The sequence below is a fragment of the Caloenas nicobarica genome, chromosome 7 (genome assembly GCF_036013445.1).
Source record: "Caloenas nicobarica isolate bCalNic1 chromosome 7, bCalNic1.hap1, whole genome shotgun sequence".
NCBI classification, from domain to species: domain Eukaryota; kingdom Metazoa; phylum Chordata; class Aves; order Columbiformes; family Columbidae; genus Caloenas; species Caloenas nicobarica.
Window position 1 is genome coordinate 21,219,600 of NC_088251.1, and position 17,022 is coordinate 21,236,621.

General features: G+C 47.6%; 1 protein-coding gene across 5 annotated transcripts in view; it reads left to right on the forward strand.

The window, feature by feature from the left end:
- Positions 1-1,600: 1,600 nt before the first annotated feature.
- Positions 1,601-17,022, forward strand: part of PAX2 (paired box 2) — an 83,578-nt gene continuing 68,156 nt past the window's right edge. For 3 of the 5 annotated variants that reach the window (XM_065638683.1, XM_065638684.1, XM_065638685.1), the window contains exons 1-3: positions 1,661-1,703; positions 5,467-5,635; positions 6,868-7,065. In XM_065638683.1, coding sequence (XP_065494755.1) covers positions 1,661-1,703; positions 5,467-5,635; positions 6,868-7,065 — 410 coding nt within the window. Of the gene's footprint in view, positions 1,704-5,466; positions 5,636-6,867; positions 7,066-17,022 lie in introns of all 5 variants that reach the window. The other 2 variants (XM_065638687.1, XM_065638686.1) reach the window with 2 other exon arrangements.

Genomic DNA, 17,022 nt, shown 5'->3' on the forward strand with positions numbered 1-17,022 from the left:
AGAGCAGAAGAAGAAAGTACATTGATTTCAAGTGATCATAAACTCACAGTCTGAAAATCAAAATTAAGCTCACAGTAATTTCTATTTTGTCTTTTTACCCCTGGTTATTACCCTAAGAAGGCGTTTCTCCCTTGCTCTCTGTTGCTGTGCTAGGTGAAAGCCACGTCTCTTTTAGTCGTAGACTTACTTGTCAAATGACTTTTAAATCCCACTCTAGCATCAAAAACGAACAAAACCCCCCCCAACCAACCAAATTAAAAAAGGCAGCAGAGATGTGGAAATTGAGAGGTTCAATTTGCTGCTAATTCACCAAATGCGTGTGAAGGGAAACTTTGCCATGACTGAAATGGGCCCAACCTATTGGTTCAAAGAGGTGCAAGAAGCTCTTTCTGTCTTTCTTGGCTTTCTGTCTCTCTAGCTTCTATTTATTTCTCTTTCTTCCTTTCTTTTTCTTCTTCATGTCTTTCTCTCTTGAACTCTCTCCTCCCTCTGTCTCCCTCTTTTTCTCTTTCCTCTCCTCTCTCCCTCACCTCCTGTCTCCCTTTCCCTCCCCGTCCGTCTCTCCCACTCTCCAAGCTGCACACCACGGATGTGTATCGAATCCATCCCTCCCGTTTCACCCCAAGTAAAGTCTCTGGTAAAAAAAGAGTGGGGCGTGCGAAGGGACACGAAACTACCAAGCCGTGCGTGTGTTAAATAAGAGAGTTAAATCTCCAGAGCCGCAAGTGACAACAAAGCGGGCCCTTGTCCCTTCCCACGGGCCGGGCAGGGGCGCCGCCGCCCCGCACACGCGTGGCCCGGGGCGCTCCGGAGCGCGCGGCCGGGGCTCCCCCGCCGCCGGGTCCCGAAGGCGGCGGCCCCCCCGCGCCGAGCGCCGCCGGCCCGGCCCTCCTCTCTCCTCTCCCCTCTCCTCTCCTCTCCTGGCCGCGCTCGGCTCGGCGCGCTGGCGAATCAGAGAGTGTCGGAATCTATTGCCTTTGTCTGACAAGTCATCCATCTCCGGGGAGGCGGGCGGGGGGCTGAGGGCGCTGCGGCTTTTAGAGAGACACACACCGGGAGCGGAGGCTCCAGTCTCCGGCCCCGGCTCCTCGCAAGCACTTCCCACCTCGGGCGAAAGTCCGCCGGGCGCCGGATCCTCCGCTCGGCCGAGAGGAGGGGGCGCGCCCGCCCGCCGCTCGCAGCTTTCCCGGGGATTGCTACTCCGCTTTGAACTTAAATGAACTAGCCCCGGACCGCGGGAGGAGGAGGGAGAGCCGCGTCCTCCTGCGCCTTCTGCCGCCTGGCCGCCGGCCGCACCTTGCTCGGGCACCCCCTCCCCGATGCTGGGGATGCTCTGAGCCCTCCCAGCCATGACACCCACCTGCCCCCCGGCGCCGCCAGCCCCTCGCTCCCACGGACTCTGCTGACTCCGCCGGCCCCGCCGCCCCGGCCCCAAGAGCCGGCGCAGCTCTCCCGCCCCCCGGAAAGTACTTCGTTCCCCGCTCCGCCGGGCAGGGGGCCCAGCGCACCCCGCCGCTCCCCTCCTCTCCTCTCCTTCTGTTTTTGTTTTTGTTTTTTGTTTTTGTTTTGTTTTGTTTTTTTTCTCCCCTAAGTCTTGAAGTTGAGTTTTAGAGGCGACACGGCGGCTTCAGCCGATTTCTTCCCCTTCCTTTGCCTCCCCATGGATATGCACTGCAAGGCAGACCCCTTCTCAGCAATGCACCGTGAGTACTGGAGCCCGGCTCCTTCTGCTGCTCTCCCTCTTTCTCTTCGCTCCATTCCTCCTTCCCCAACCATTCTTCCTCACCTGAGCGTCCTCCAGGTCAATCCTTCCAGCGCCAGCTTCTCCTCCCCTGGCGGAAACCGGGCTTAGAGACGCGTTCAGCAGGCAGGACGGGCACCGCCGGCCCCGGTGGCAGAGCGAGGGTCCCGGGCAGCTCCGGACCCGGGGGGAGCAGAGCTCCGCGCCGGCGGTGGGGCGGGGGCCAGGGGGCTGTGTGCGGCTGTGCCTGTGCTGCCTGCCGTGTGTGTGCCAAAGAAAACAGCCCCCCGAAACAGATCTCTCCTCCGCAAAGGCACTTTCCCCATCGCTCCTCAGACAACACGAGTTTATTTCCACTCGCGTCAGCACCGGGCTGGACCCTGTCGCTGCCCCGCCGGGTCAGGGCTTCCCGCAACATTGCGTGGCTCTGAACCCACGGTTTCCCCCCGCGATCTGATGCTATTTGTTTTGATTTCGGTTTTCAGTGGCAGAGAGGGGAGAGGACAGTTTAAAATTAATGGCGGGTTGGTCGGTGGCTGTTCCGTGCTTCGGTTTGGTTTGGTGAAAGGCTGGACTGCGGGGAAAATAGGACAATTGTATGGCTGAAAGATCTGGCGGCTTCGGAGGCTCCCAAGAAGTCACGATCCCTCCTGGTTTATTTACCAGATCCCCGATGTGCATTTTAAATGCATTCCTGGCACAGAGGAGAGTGCGTTCGTGATATATTTTCGTTTTAAAGAACCCTTCTATAAGAGGGGCATGAAAGAAAGCGAAAAGACCCCTTTACGACAGATTGTAATCAGGAATTTTAAGGGATTTTAATTTCACCGCATGGAGGGAAAATAATTTCGAGATTTAAATTAAAGAAAAAAATACAAATAGAAAGCCGAGATTGAGAGCATCTTGAGTCAGGAAATGAATAATTAAGAGCAATTTGTAACTTTTGACACCGAAACTTTTGAGGACACGCCCTGCCTGCTGCATAAAAACAAACCGAAAAGATATAAAATGGAAATGCTTGAAGTTAAAAAAAATCGCGATTTTGCCCTGAGAAGGCACAGAAATACAAATCCATAAGCAGATCCCCAAATGTGGGTGTAGGTAACTGTCTTTCTGTTTCCAAATTAATTCTTTCCCGGATACATTGCTTAAAACGTAGGGTTTAATTTTCGAAAACCTTTAACAGAAAATAGTCCGTGCACCGGAGATTATTTTTAGTTTTCAGCGCTGCGACCTGCTTTCAGACGCGATTGCAGTAATTCTGCCTCCGGTACGATCCGGAACATGTAGGCAGCCGAACGAGGCGTTTCACTGTCTCTGATTTTTAAAAAACTCTAGTGAGATTCGTCAATAATTTTGCCTTCCGATTAAAAAAAAAAAAAAATCAACATTTGATTTGTTCCCTAAAATGTATTTATAGAGCTACAGACCTAGATATTAGTTAGCAATTAAAATACATACGGGCACGGGCTCCTGACACACAGACACGATCCATACAAAAGCGGTATGTCTGGCTGGGTATATGTATATAAAGACGTCGGCACTTATATGCAGATAAATACACATAAATATCTTACTGCTCTGACAGAAACAACCTCAGAAAAACACGGAGCAGAGCAAAACAAACTCGTGTGAAAAATATCCGGGCTGCAATAATTTGAATTATTAATTTTTAATCTTTTTTGCATCTGTTGCCTTCTAATACTTTGTAATGCGAGTTATAAAAGGTGCTTTGAATTATTTATCATGGAGTTGCCGAAGAAATTGCTGTCTTGTAACTTTAGAGGCAACATGTGCAGAAGGGCTTCTGAACAAATGAAGAAAACACACAGCAACATATACCTTCGGGTTTTAGTGGAGGGAGATAAATACCACCCCCTCCCCCGAAATCCTAAATATATTTTAAGAAAGACTACCAAAAGAATGCAACAAATAACCCGGGTTCATCGGGGAAGGGACGGGGAAGCCAGCCGGCGCCCTGGCCGAGGCGGCTGGGAGGGGATACGTGGAGGTGTTACTGGAGGGGTGGGTGGGATGGAAAAAACTCTATTTGTGCGAAAGGACTTGGATCGATCGCAGGGCAATGAGAGTTTCCACTAAGTTCAGAGCCAATAAGTCAGTGTCAGAAGCAGGGGAGGGAAAAAAAAAAAAACCAAAACCAAAAACCTAAGCGAAAATACAAACAGATCATTTTTCAGCAAACTGCAAAACGAACTAAGATCTCTTGGCGAGGAAGATACAGAAGGTTAGGGTTGTGTGAAAGGAAAGCTTTAATACAGTGTGCACTCCACAGCTATATCAGCTGGATATTCTAGAGACAGAGACAACCAGGTAGCAGCGCCAGCGCCTGCGAGTCCGCATCTCCCCACACGCCCAGGCAAGGGCGAACTGCTCCCGGCTCTAACGCGGACCTCCCCAGGTGCAAGCGGTTCACAACCGCCTGTGTTTCTGAGTCCCAAAAGGAGATGTTTCCTTTTATTCCCGTCACTCCGTTCCTCCTGCCCATGCTTAGCAGGTGCATACTTATTTTTTTCCCCAAGTTATTTCTCAAAATGGTGAAATATCGAAAAAAAAGGGTTCCTAGCAGTCCTACCTGAGAAAGAGCATGTTTTTGACTGGAAAGGGAGCAACAGAGGAAAAAGGAGCATTTTTAATTCTCCCTGCATTAGATTTGTGTGGGGAGAAAAAAGATGGAACGTGAGAGCCTCTCAGATTTTTTTTTCTTTCTTTTTTTTCTTTTTTCTTTTTTTTTTTTTTTTTTTTTTTTAACTGAAGGATTTTTCCTTTAAAGATCGGAAGCTGAGGAGAGAGAGGGTCTGTCTGTAAACGAACACTGACTACGGGACACAAAGTATTTTCTTTCTCTCTCCCTACATTTCTTTCCCTTTCTCCTTTTCTCTCCGAATCCCTTCAACTCGCATCCGAAAATAACGGGAGACAACGCGTTGCATGGGGGACATGCCGCGGGGTGAGGGAGGGCGGGGTTCGCCAGTAACTGTAATTGACAATGTGATAGAAAATCGTGGTAAGAAAATGAGAGAGGAAAAACCCAAGAGTAGAGAGATGGGGGACTGCGGCAGGGTCCGTCTGGAGCCACTAAACAGCTGAGCTCCGGAGTTTGGGAGCGCATCTCTCCCCAACTCTTGGGAGAGGAGCCGGAGTAGGCACTGTCTGCATCCTCGCCCCACCGCGATGGCCGTGAGGAGTCGCCGCTCCGGCGTCCCGGGCGGGGACGGCGGGAGGGAGAGATGCTCTCCGGTCCAGGGAGGGGAAACGGCGTACGGGAGGAACGGTCCCCGGCTCGGGAAAATTCACCCTGCCTTCTCTTTCCTTGCTATTTTTCTTCCTCTCTCTTTCTTTATTCCTTTATCTTTTGTTTCTCCTCTCGCGCGCTCTTTATCCTCTTTCGTCCTTTTTTTCTTTTATTTATCTTTTTGTCTCTCATTCTGTGTCTTTCATTCTATCTTTCTTTCTCTCGTTGTCTTTCTCTCATTATCTTTCCCTCATTCTCCTCCCCGTATTTTCCTCTTTCTTCGTTTTTCCTTTCTTCTCCCCTCCTGCCCCGTCTTGTTCCCCCCTCTCGGCCCCCGCCATCATCACCTCCATCCATCTGTAGTGACTGGAGATTTTGCAGTACGAGTGGTGAAGAATCCACAACTAACGGCTTGTTTCTGGTGTGCGTGGGTTGTTGTGTTGTTTTTTTTTTTTTATTTCTCTTTCCCCAGCAGGGCACGGGGGTGTCAACCAGCTTGGGGGGGTGTTTGTGAACGGCAGGCCCCTACCTGACGTGGTGAGACAAAGGATAGTGGAGCTGGCTCACCAGGGGGTCCGACCCTGTGACATTTCCAGGCAGCTGCGGGTCAGCCACGGTTGTGTCAGCAAGATCCTGGGCAGGTAAGGAAAGAGGCTGCTCCTTCCCCTCCCCTGGGACGGCAACGGTGCATCCCTTACCCGCTCCGTTGTGACCTCTCGCCCTTCCCGCGGCGCCGGGCTCTCCCCGCCACCTCCCCGAGCGGCCCCGGCACCTCCGCTCAGTGGGAGCCCGCGGCTGAGCAGGGCCCCCGCCTCCAGCCGGGAAGGACGTGCTCCTCCCGGCCCCCCCGGCAGTGTTTGGAAACTCTTGGGAAGACAAACAATTTGCGAGGGGTGGGCGGGAGAGCGGGAAAGAGAAGGGACAGGGGGAAGAGAAAAAAAAAAAAAGAAAAAAAACCCCCTACAACAAAATCCGCCAACTCACAACAATCTCTGAGCGGCCCTAGAAAATACACGGGCAAATAAACAAACAACGGGGCAGATAAATAAATAAATACCCGCGGTAACCGATCTCTGCCAAATGTGGTGTGAAATATCGCCAGAGGCAAGTCCCTGGGCCCGGCCGCTCGGACGCGGAGCGGTGTCCGCAGGCAGCAGAGCCCCAGCCGCCTGTGTCTGTGATGTGCGTGCTCTGCCGTGCCCTCTGCAAAGGACGCGAGCAGAGCTAGTGGCCAGCCGGGAGACGGGCTGGAGCTGCCCCGTACGAGCACCCGCTTCCGAGGGGCAGGGGGAGGGGAAAGAACCGCGCTCTCGCACCCACAGCCCGGCCAGCCTCCGAGCACGGCGAGAGGAGCACGCCGGCGGGCAGAAGCCGGCCGGGAGAGCCGGGGGGTGTGAGCCCGGCACTGCCCGCGCCCCCTCCGCGGCCGTCTGCTCCCCTGATGGGGCGAGGGTTTCTGTTTTGTTTCTCCAACTCCGGGCCTGAAACGAGTGTGTGCGTATAAGGCGGGGGAAGGAGGAGGCAGTGAACGGCCCAGCGCCCCTCGTTTCTGACATACACGCACACACCAAAAAAAAAAAAAGAAGGGAGAGGGGGAGAAAGGAGAGTGAAAAAAACAGCGGGAGCGAGCCCTGGAGAGGAGAAAGGACTCCGCCAGCCCCAGGCGGCCCGGCGCCCCGCCGAGCCGCGCCATGCGGCATCCGAGCCGCCGCGGCCCGATGCCGCGCACCGGCCGCACGAAGCTGAGGTGGGGCGAGGGGCCGGGAGCGGGGCCGGCGGCTGCGAGGCGCTCCGAGGGGCAGCCGGGCACTGGGTGCTTGGAGACGGCGGGGCTGTGCCGGGCACGGCAGGTCACTAACCGTCCTTTGTGCAGGTATTACGAGACGGGGAGCATCAAGCCTGGCGTGATCGGCGGCTCCAAACCCAAAGTGGCGACCCCCAAAGTAGTGGATAAAATCGCCGAGTACAAGAGACAAAACCCGACAATGTTCGCCTGGGAGATCCGGGACAGGCTACTGGCCGAGGGCATCTGCGACAACGACACGGTCCCCAGCGTCTCCTCCATAAACAGGTAAGAGCGACCCCGCAGCCCTGCTCGGGGCCCAGTCGCCTCTTTACTGCCCTATAAAATTCCTCTCCACAGCGCGGACGGCCCAGTCCTTCCTCGGTCAGGTTAGATCCCGCCTGCTCCAGCCCCCCGCCCGCAGCGAGACCCCTGGGCATGGCTCAGCGGGCGCTCTCCGGCCCCGCCGTGACCGCCAAGCCCAGTCCCGAGCAGCGGGGCCGGAGCCGGCTGTCCCCGCCGCAGTCCCGGGCAGCGGGGGAGCGGGGCTGCTCGGGGGCTCGCTGCAGTTTGCGGCTGCCGCCTGCCCAGGGCGGCCCGGGGCGCGCAGCGCTCCTGCGAGAGCAGATGCGGTGCCGTAAGGTTTGGGAGCTGTTCGGGTTGGAAGGGGTGACGGAGCCGGGTTTTTCCCTGATTCTTCAACATCCCTCCCGGGGTTTAAATGACCGCCAGCCTTGCCAGGGTATTAGGGCTCTGAGCCGAAAAGCTGCCGTTACCCGCTGCCAAGCCGGGCTCACAGCCCCGAGCCGCGGAGTGCTGGAGGAAGGCTTCCCTCGCACCCACTGCCCGCGGTTCGCTCCTCATCGCTAGCCCGAGGGAACCGCTAAACTTGCAGGGCGGTCCCTTCACTCGGCTGAGGAGCGCTGCTGCCCGCGGCTCCTGGCTCGGGCCGATCCCTGCCCTGGCAGTAGGCTGGGAAGCAGCAGGATCAATTCAGCACTAGCGAAAATTTTCCCCCCATCTCCTCCCTCAGTTGCTAGAGTGCGACTTTTGTTGGTGGTCAGGTTTGAGGTGACAAAAATAACCATATGACAGACAAAAAAAAATGGATCGATGCAGGAGAAAAAGGCCGGTGATAGATGTAATCAAGGACTATCACACTGGAAGCACTCAGGCTGTTCAAATGCCTGCAAATTCAAACCCGACATACGCCAGATCTTCACACTTTGGCAACACACAACACTCTTATGCACACACTGAAAGTAATTATACTGGTTTAGTGTAATGTATGTACCGATATTTTGACTATGCCCACAGTAATACAACGTCTAGAAACAGCGTAACACAGGGATATTTGCAAAGGGTATGTACATAGGCTCAAAATACCTCACCGATGCAGTAAGAATACATGAAATTTTGCACGCAATCCCAAATATACGGTGCTTCCCACTCAAATAAATGTATATAGGGTATATGTAAATATATGCACAGGCTTTTGTAGGTCTGCATAGACAAAAACACACAAGTCAGTATATTGGCCCTTTTGATATATTACAAGTTTAGCCGGATTTTTTTTTTTAAACCTGATGTATTTATAGCAAGGGAAGCAAAAATAAATAGCAGGGAAAACACAGTGATATTTTTTATCTTGCGCTTTTCATGGCAGATTTATCAAAATATGTCTAATAACTCAGACTGTGTATTTCTAAATCTGGCATCCTATATAAATGAGTTTTAATATTTTGCAAATGATATGGAATTATCCCAAATCATCTTGAAAACAGCAGGTAGAATTAGCTAGTGGAATGTACCTTGGCTAAGAAAGATTCCCTCAGACACACTGTCTCTGTAATATACTGCTAGGCTACCCTAGGAAATTATCCCTGTGTGTGCCATCTGTATTAAAATGGTTATTAAGTTATGAACAGGGTAACATAATACTGATCGGCTAATTATACACCCTCCTAAAAATCCTCCAGGTCTCTGTTACTCTCTCAGTCAGGTATTGAAATAATAACAGTTTGACATTCAGACACCTTACAAAGGCAGCTGTGGAAGGACAGCCAGCTATCCCTGGGAGGAATTAAACTGGTGGTACCGGACTCCAGAGGAAGGGCTGTGGGGTCTTTGCAGGAATAGCATGTATGGACCCAACACACATGCATACTTTGGCTAGCTCAAGGCATGTCAGCATCCGTATCTCACTGAAGTCTCACCCTTCTGCCCGCCAGACACAACGCCTTGTATCTGGGTTGCGATGTCCCAGGCAGAAGGCTGAGTGCCAGGTTTTGCTCCCACCTTTGCTACCAGTTTGGGGTAGGGCTCTGCGGGTTTTGAACCTCAGTTTCCCCACCTTGGAAACGACTGATCGGAACAGATGTCAGTTAGACTGCGCTTATAAAATTCTTTGAGCAGGACAAGTGCTTTGTGGCTGCTAAGTATTATTACATTAAAGAGGCTCAGCTGTGACCCACCATGTTTGATTCATACTGTGATGGCATTTGCGTGTGTGGTCACCAAGGCACAAGAGCATTTTGGCTTCATGTGATTAAGTTGTTCCCCGTTCCTTTTAAAAATTTAGGCTCAACCTCCCACTGTTCACCTTTGCATGAGGCTCCCCAAAACTCATCTCTGTGATTAAGTGAGCCCATCACATCACAGGGCATAAAATTTGCAAGTCTTTGCTAGGCAAGAACAGGACAGTGAGCTAAGAAAAAATGCAGTGGAATAGGAAATAGCGAGTATACAAGGGCCCAATCCTGGTGCTGCGGAGTCTAGCGTGAACTTCTTCACTCCAGTGACTTCTGTGACTCCAGCTCACAAAACCCACAAAACACTGAGAGAGGACTAAGTACACAATTTAAACATACATTTTTCTTTCTCCCATTGTCAAAATACACCCATAGAACTGCGTCAGTCCTTTGTAACAGCACATCTCTTACCTGCAGTACGATCACAAACTGGAGTTAACCTAACACTCTCTAGGCAGCTTCAGATAGATGACAATTTCTAAAACCAACCTTCTAGAAACATCTTTGTATTTTTGCAAAATGTGGAGTTTCCAAAGCAAAATCTGCATCAGACCAGTGTCCAGAACGGTTAGAGCTACATTCATGAGCAGTTCAACATCTTGAGACTATAGTGAGGCATTTACAGAAACAGAAGTTACCTATGTCCCCAGATAGACTGTGAATACCATACTTCAAGATGGAGATCTCCTTCTACATGGAAAAAATTACTTTTGATTATAAGATTTTCTGGAAATTCGTGAATTTCATTTTCTTTCTTTCTGGGGATTAGTCTAACATTGATGAAGGCTTTCAGGTGAACAACTACAAAACAAGGCAGTTTCAATTCCATGTTTAAAGTCTCCCTAAAAGATTTTAAAAATCTATTTTCCATGAATTACTTTTTGTGATATATGAATTTTTTGTGCCTACATTGCACTTATCTGTCAGTATTGCATCAAGAATATCAGGACGCATTTGGGATGAACTGTAATTTACTGTTGAGATTTATCAGAAGCTTGTTCATACCAAACTTATGCAGATGAAGGCTAGATACAAACTCTGGTAAAAAACATGACTTAACTACCCTGTCAAGATTCGGGAAAAAAAAATAGTCTTCTGCTATGCGGTACTTTTCCTTTAATTATGGCAGAAAAGTCTAGAGAGTTTACTAGTTAATAAGCAAAGTGCAGCAGAACTGACAGGATCAAGACAGAGCAGTTATCTCTGCAGTGGGAGCTTTCCTGTTCCCGCTTTATACATTAGGTACTATACAGTATAAACCTATCATGTGTGTGTGTGTAGGTACACACACATATATCTATACACGTGTATATATATACATGCATGTAGGTAAACACACACACATATACACAGTGCATGTAATTGAGAAGCAGGCAAGTGACAGAAGCTCTTAATTCTTCGGTAAGCAATTAATGTTTACTTTAAATCACTTGAGCGCCTTGCTTCTCAAGCATCCTGCCAGCCCAAACATTTCCATCTATCATATGTCCATAAACGAGTTATCTTTGGTCACTTTGGGTTGGCATATTTCAGCTGGATTTAGGCACTGCTGTAAGCCTTGCGGCGGTCTCCTAAGTATGAACTTAGAGGGAGATGTTAATGAGAATTTTTCCTTTGTTTTGCAGCACGTACAGTTAGCCTAAGAACGCAGGTTTCATGAGATAATAATCACTGCAGAAAAATCTTTTGAATTAGACAGTGTACTTTAGTAGGCACAGGACGGAGCACATCACGGGCACACATTCACGGTTATGCAGCAAGGGATGCAACAGACGTTGTAGTTTAAGCAGTATTTCCTGTTTCTCTTAATTAATTCCTCATAGGTCCAGAAAGGCAAAGTAAAATAACACGCACCCTCCCCCTCCCCGCACCCCGCCCAGTCTGTCCCTCTATCCCAGCTCTCCTATGGCTGGGTTCAGTACTAGGGACTCCCACTTAGTCCTCATCCAAGGAATGCCAAAGCCAAAGCATTACAGAGTTCGGTCAGCCTTCTGGATACACTTTGGACCCTGAGTTCCTGAGAGTAGACCTAACTAATACCTCATGGCAGATAATAGAGTTTAGTTGGTATATTATCTCAGTCCACCTGTTAGATATTTTTTCAATCTTCTCTTATGTATTGGGTGTATGTTAATTTCTAGAGTTAAGCACTTGGTTTGGAGAGATGTTTCCTGTTTCATTAGATAACAATTGGCTAATGATTCCTAGTTAAAGTCTCCAATAATTATGTGCTTTTAAAAAATATATATGGGAAGCCACACACATTGCCTCAGGTTATAATGACCAGTGAAATATACTTGCACATTGAAATATTGTTGAGCACGTGGCCAATTTCAGTGGCTGGAGGCAAGACTGTAGTTTAAAGCAAAGAATGGCATATTAGGAGATGAGATTTTTCTTACCAGTTCTGCCGTTAACTTTCTGGTTGATCTTGGGCAGGTCACATGGACTCCTTATGAAGCTGCTTTGCCATCTATAAAATGAAAATAACAGTATTTAGCTACCTTTGTAAAACTCAGTGTGACCTTTCACTAAAAATGCTCATGGAATTCAACACATAATGAGAAGAGGTTCAAAACTGGAGCTAGGTTGTTTTACATCAACTGAGGCTTTAGTCCACGCAAGGGAGATAGAATTGAACAGAATCTCAATTGAAGTAAACATAACGTCTCAAGACAAACAATTGAGTCTGGCAAAAGGCAGGCATACTAGGGCAGGGGCTGTGTCATATGAGGAAGAAATCAATGTTACGCAGACAGAGCTTTCTGAGTCACTCTCGTTAGCCTCGCTTGAGAATTTCCCCAAAGGACACGCTGGCCAAAGTCACTGGTGAATCTCTCCCTGTCTTTCCCATCAAACAAATCTGGAATTCTTGGAGCACAGGTAATGAGTCTGGAGCAGGGATGCCAAACTCATTTTCACTGGGGATCACATCAGCCTCGTGGTTGCCTTCAAAGGGCCGAATGTAATTTTAGGACTGTATAAATGTAACTACTCCTACAGTCCTAAAATTACATTTGGCCCTTTGAAGGGAACCGTGAGGCTGATGTGGCCGCAGTGAAAATGAGTTTTACACCCCGGTCTAGGGAGAAGTTGGAAGAGGACCAAGTATCTCTAATAGCAGATTGTTCACAGCGACCAAAAGTAGTGACAACTGCATGGTCTGCAGTGAACACAGGGTGAGTTGCACAGTTTTAACTGGCAAGTGTGTGTGTCAGAAACCTGTCACCAGCATCAGTATTTAGTAGCCACAAGCAAGTTTTCTCAGTAGAGAGGCCAAGGATTAGACTGGCCATGTAGACTGGATTAGCCTCTGACTGACATGGGCTGGTGCAAAGCATGGGTGAAGACAACCCGTCTGACAGCACCCAACAGAGTTTACCGGGTCTTGTAATCTAGCACTTTTTAGCCTGCACAGAAGCAGCCTGGGATCCTAGCAGGGATCCTCTCAGTTAGTTGATGCTGAGTCTAAGGTTCCCATGCAATTTCCTGCATCAGGGGATGCTCTCAAGGTAGAAGACTTTTACTGCCAGTTGCTTTCAGCTGAGCAAAGAATGCCATCGGGTCACACAGGGCTTCATTACAAGGAATATACTCCTTTAAATTCAGATTCTTTTCCATCAGACGCAAACCTGGTATTATCTTCTTTTTATCATTGCAAATAAAGGACAGGCTCATAAAGCAGAGGTTACAGACAATGTTACTGCAGCTGAAAGAGTAAATGAAAGCTTACAGCATTTCTCTTTGTTTTATTCCTCATATCTGGCCACTGGAAGGCTGTATGGTGGGAACTACAATAAGCTAGCCGCATTTTTTCTAATTTTCATATTGCAAAGATATTAGCTCAATAAAGACTGTTAGCAAGTAAAATTGGTTGTGCCTGGGAAGTTTCAAGCTCCTTGTTCTGTGAACCTCAAAGTTCAGAACGACATTGGTCTCTTTATCACCCCCAAATCCCAGCTCTTTATTTTTTTATAGATGTACAGAAAGCTTGATTTTTGTTGGGAGTTAAACATTTTCAAGCTTTTGCATCTAGTGAATGATTGCTGCATTCTGCCATAGAGGTAGCTGCATTTCAGTGCTGGGTGAATGAGTCTTATGGAGCTAAACCTCATTTACCAGAATCACTATTATGTGAAAAACTCATTTGACTTTGGGAGAAAAGAGGAGAAAATATAAGTGGCTTGGCCAAGTGATGATGAAGTGGTGAGAACAATATAGTGATCTGAAGGGCACAGTCCCTCCAACAGGAAAGGAATTATTCACGTTTAAACAAAGGAGCATTGCCAGGAATGAAGGGAGGGAAATAAGAAAAGAAACATTTAAATGGTAGCAGAAGGAATCTCCTGATAGAGAGGTCCATTAAGTTGTGGAATTGCATCCCACAGGAATTCCTGATTTCTTGGAATATATATAACTAGATGGTATTCATAACAAGCAAACATACAATAAGAAATAATCTTGGCGTTGGTTAAAGAGATAGATAATGCTCTGGCAGGCCAGCTGGACCCTTTATGATATGATGACATGATGCATACAAAACAAAGTCATTTTTTCAGCGGTATATCAAATATCCCCAAACCCCCATCTCTGATTCTAAAGTCCATTCAAACAAAAGATTTCCATATTACTTGAATAAAAAGATATGACTTCAAAACAGTTGAAGAAGGCTGAGCTTCACTTAGATTAATTTGCCATCATCTTTAATTAAGGCATGTTGAAATTCAAATGGAGTCCAGGCTTGCTACTTACAATCAGCAAAATATTTAGGGATCCCACTTTTGGGGGAGATCTCTATACATGGAAAGGCAGAAGTTTTCAAAATCATTTGTCATTGGCTTGTCATCCATGCGGCTAACTACAGCTTTAGGAAATCCCATCTGTGGGTACATGTCTCTGATGATGATTACTACTCCTGAAAACATCAGAAAGGTTTGAGTTTTTCTACCAAACAATCATTCTTTAAACTGAGCGCTACCAGGAATTAGGATTTTCCCACTGTAATCCCAGTTAGTCTACTGAAGCCCATACACGCATGGCCATATTTACCAGTATCAACTGTTTAAAAATGCCAGGGCAGAGGCTAAATCATGCAATTGGCATAAAAATCATAAGTACTTGTAACACAATGTGGGTTTGTTTTTACTTGTTTTCTCTTTTCCACCTTAATTTTTTACAGGGATTTGGATATCTGACTCCTATTAAATGACTTTTAAAACACCTTAACAATGAAGTCCTTTGAGATTTCAGAGAGCCGACAGGCCCCTTTTCAATCCTCCACAAGCACTGGAAATATACTTTATTAAATGAGGACTGAAATTCTTGTGCTATCACTTGTCTAGAGGATCTGGAAAACCCACAACAAACACCACTAGGCTTGTGATGAAATACTAAACAGTATGATATTCAGCGCTAACCTCCAATTTTCTCTAGTGCCAGTAACTGAGAGCTGATTTTGTAGCACTAATATGGCTATCTACCCAGCTGAAAATCACAAATCTAATCACTTGGTTTCCAAACTCCTCAGAGTGCACTTACAAATATTCATTTCCAATCAATTTGCACCTGCTAATATTTCTCAGCACTCACATGTGATGACAGAGTCAGAAGCAATGCTGGTGCTTACTATTTCTATTGCAATAGCATAAAGAGGCTCTGTGCACAGATCACAGCCCATTGTCCAAAACAGGCACAGCATAAATAGGAATTTCTTTTGAGGGGTTCTTTCAGAAAATCAGCACATACATGCGCCTTTCTTTACGCCATCCTCTTAGCTTCTACTACTTCTACTAGCTGATACTAGGTTCATAATTCAAACAGTCCTCAAGGTTTCAGGAATCCTGAAACAAACATCTTTGTTTGTTATAGGAAATGAGATATCTGGCCAGGGCTCACCCACCAAGCCCAAATCTAGGTGAAATGCAGAGAAAAACTGGAGAGCCCCATTCTTCTGACAAGACGGAGGCTGAACACTAGCTAGACTGAGACAGCCTCTCCCCTCTTCCCTGATAAGTAGGCATATAAATAAATAAATAAACGGCATCCTAACTGCACTGAGAACTCAATAAAACAATCACATCAAATATGAGGAGGTATAAATCTCATGTCTGCACAGGTAACCCACTCAATTGCTTTTATTATGGCTCAGCCTGACTCCATTTATTACCATCCGTGGCCTGGGTGAAGGATGTTTGCATGGAGGGTGGTCTCCTGGTGAAATCCTATCCCTGAAGCAGTGACAATCAGCCCATACAGAGGTGGATTTTGGAGGGGAGACCAAAGGCAGATCCATCTGTCTGCATGAAAACCAATCAATAACCCTGTAACTAGACCCCTTGTCGCTGGGAAATGGACAACACAATAGTTCAATCCTGGAGACATAGGAGAGGAATAGCTCTGGTTGGGGTGTGAAGAATGACAGGATGTATGCATGAAGTCTTTGAGACATATGGACAGAATATGTCTGTCCATATAGATATTGAGGAATAGTAGTGGGATAGGAGGAGCATAGAACATACATTTATATACATAACAGGCAAATTTGAAAGTTTTATATGTTCAGAGGTGGGTATAGGCAAGGAAAAAGCAGAGTTGTACTGCATTTTTTTATAGGACATTTATATGGGGACTGCGAGTGCAATGCAGATAGGTGCCTTGGGGCAAATGCACCTGCAGGTTGGGTACTACATGTGAGTGCATTGGTATATGGTAGGGAACATGTATCTCTGGGCAGGCACATAGACAGTGACACAAAATGCTGGTAGGCTAAAGGAAGCATATGCGGGAGTTCAGTGTGGTTGGGGAAGGATATTCGTTTGTCCTCTGTCTGGCTTGGGATTTATGTGTGTACCAGTTTTGACAGCGAGGAGAACAAGTGATGTGCCAAAAGCCTGAGCTAACAGACTGTGAGTTCACAGATATGCTTCCCAGAAAATGCTATGTCTGAAACCCAAACCTCACTGTTAAATCAGAAAAGGAGATTCTGGTGGCTTGTCTCTCCCTGTATGAAAAATAGAAGTAGGACATTTCTTGTTGCTGTCATCTCCTAGCTCTGCAGTTCATGTAGCATTTCTAAAATCTGCACAGCATATTGCTCCCCAGGCTTCTAGCAGCTCCCCCAACACACACAAAGATATGCTGGAGTTTGCCCCTGTTAATTGTTCTCTCCTGGGGCCCAATTTAGTTTTTGCTTCTCTGGCTCCATTTTGAACAGTTCCTCTTCCTTCCAAAGTAAGCACCCTCCTCTCTTTGCAGGGTCCAAGGTACAGGGTTAAACTTCCATCTCTGGTTGGGAGGCAAATCGCACTGAGAACAATGATCAGCTCTGCTCAAAATGCCCATCGCTGTATTTCAGTCGAGAGGGGTGGCATCCATGTTTTGCAAAGCGGATTGATGTCTGTTCGTTAATTTACAAAAGGAAAAGCAGAGACTGTGACCAGGTAACAAAAGAAGAACCTCACGTATCTGTCAGACCGGGTGCCCTGCACCACCTCTAGCTTTAGGGTAGTTTGGATGGTTCTAACAGTACCCATTTCTTTGGTCAGGGAGCCCTTTGATTCCTGGAACTCGTCCTCATTTTCTTCAAGCTGGGCTGAAATATGAGGGCAACATCGTCATTCCACTGCCCATTTTCAAGCTCTCACTTTAAAATTGCGGTAGAGTCTTTGGGCACTTCTTAAAGGGACTATTGCCTTTCAACACACTCATGTTTCTC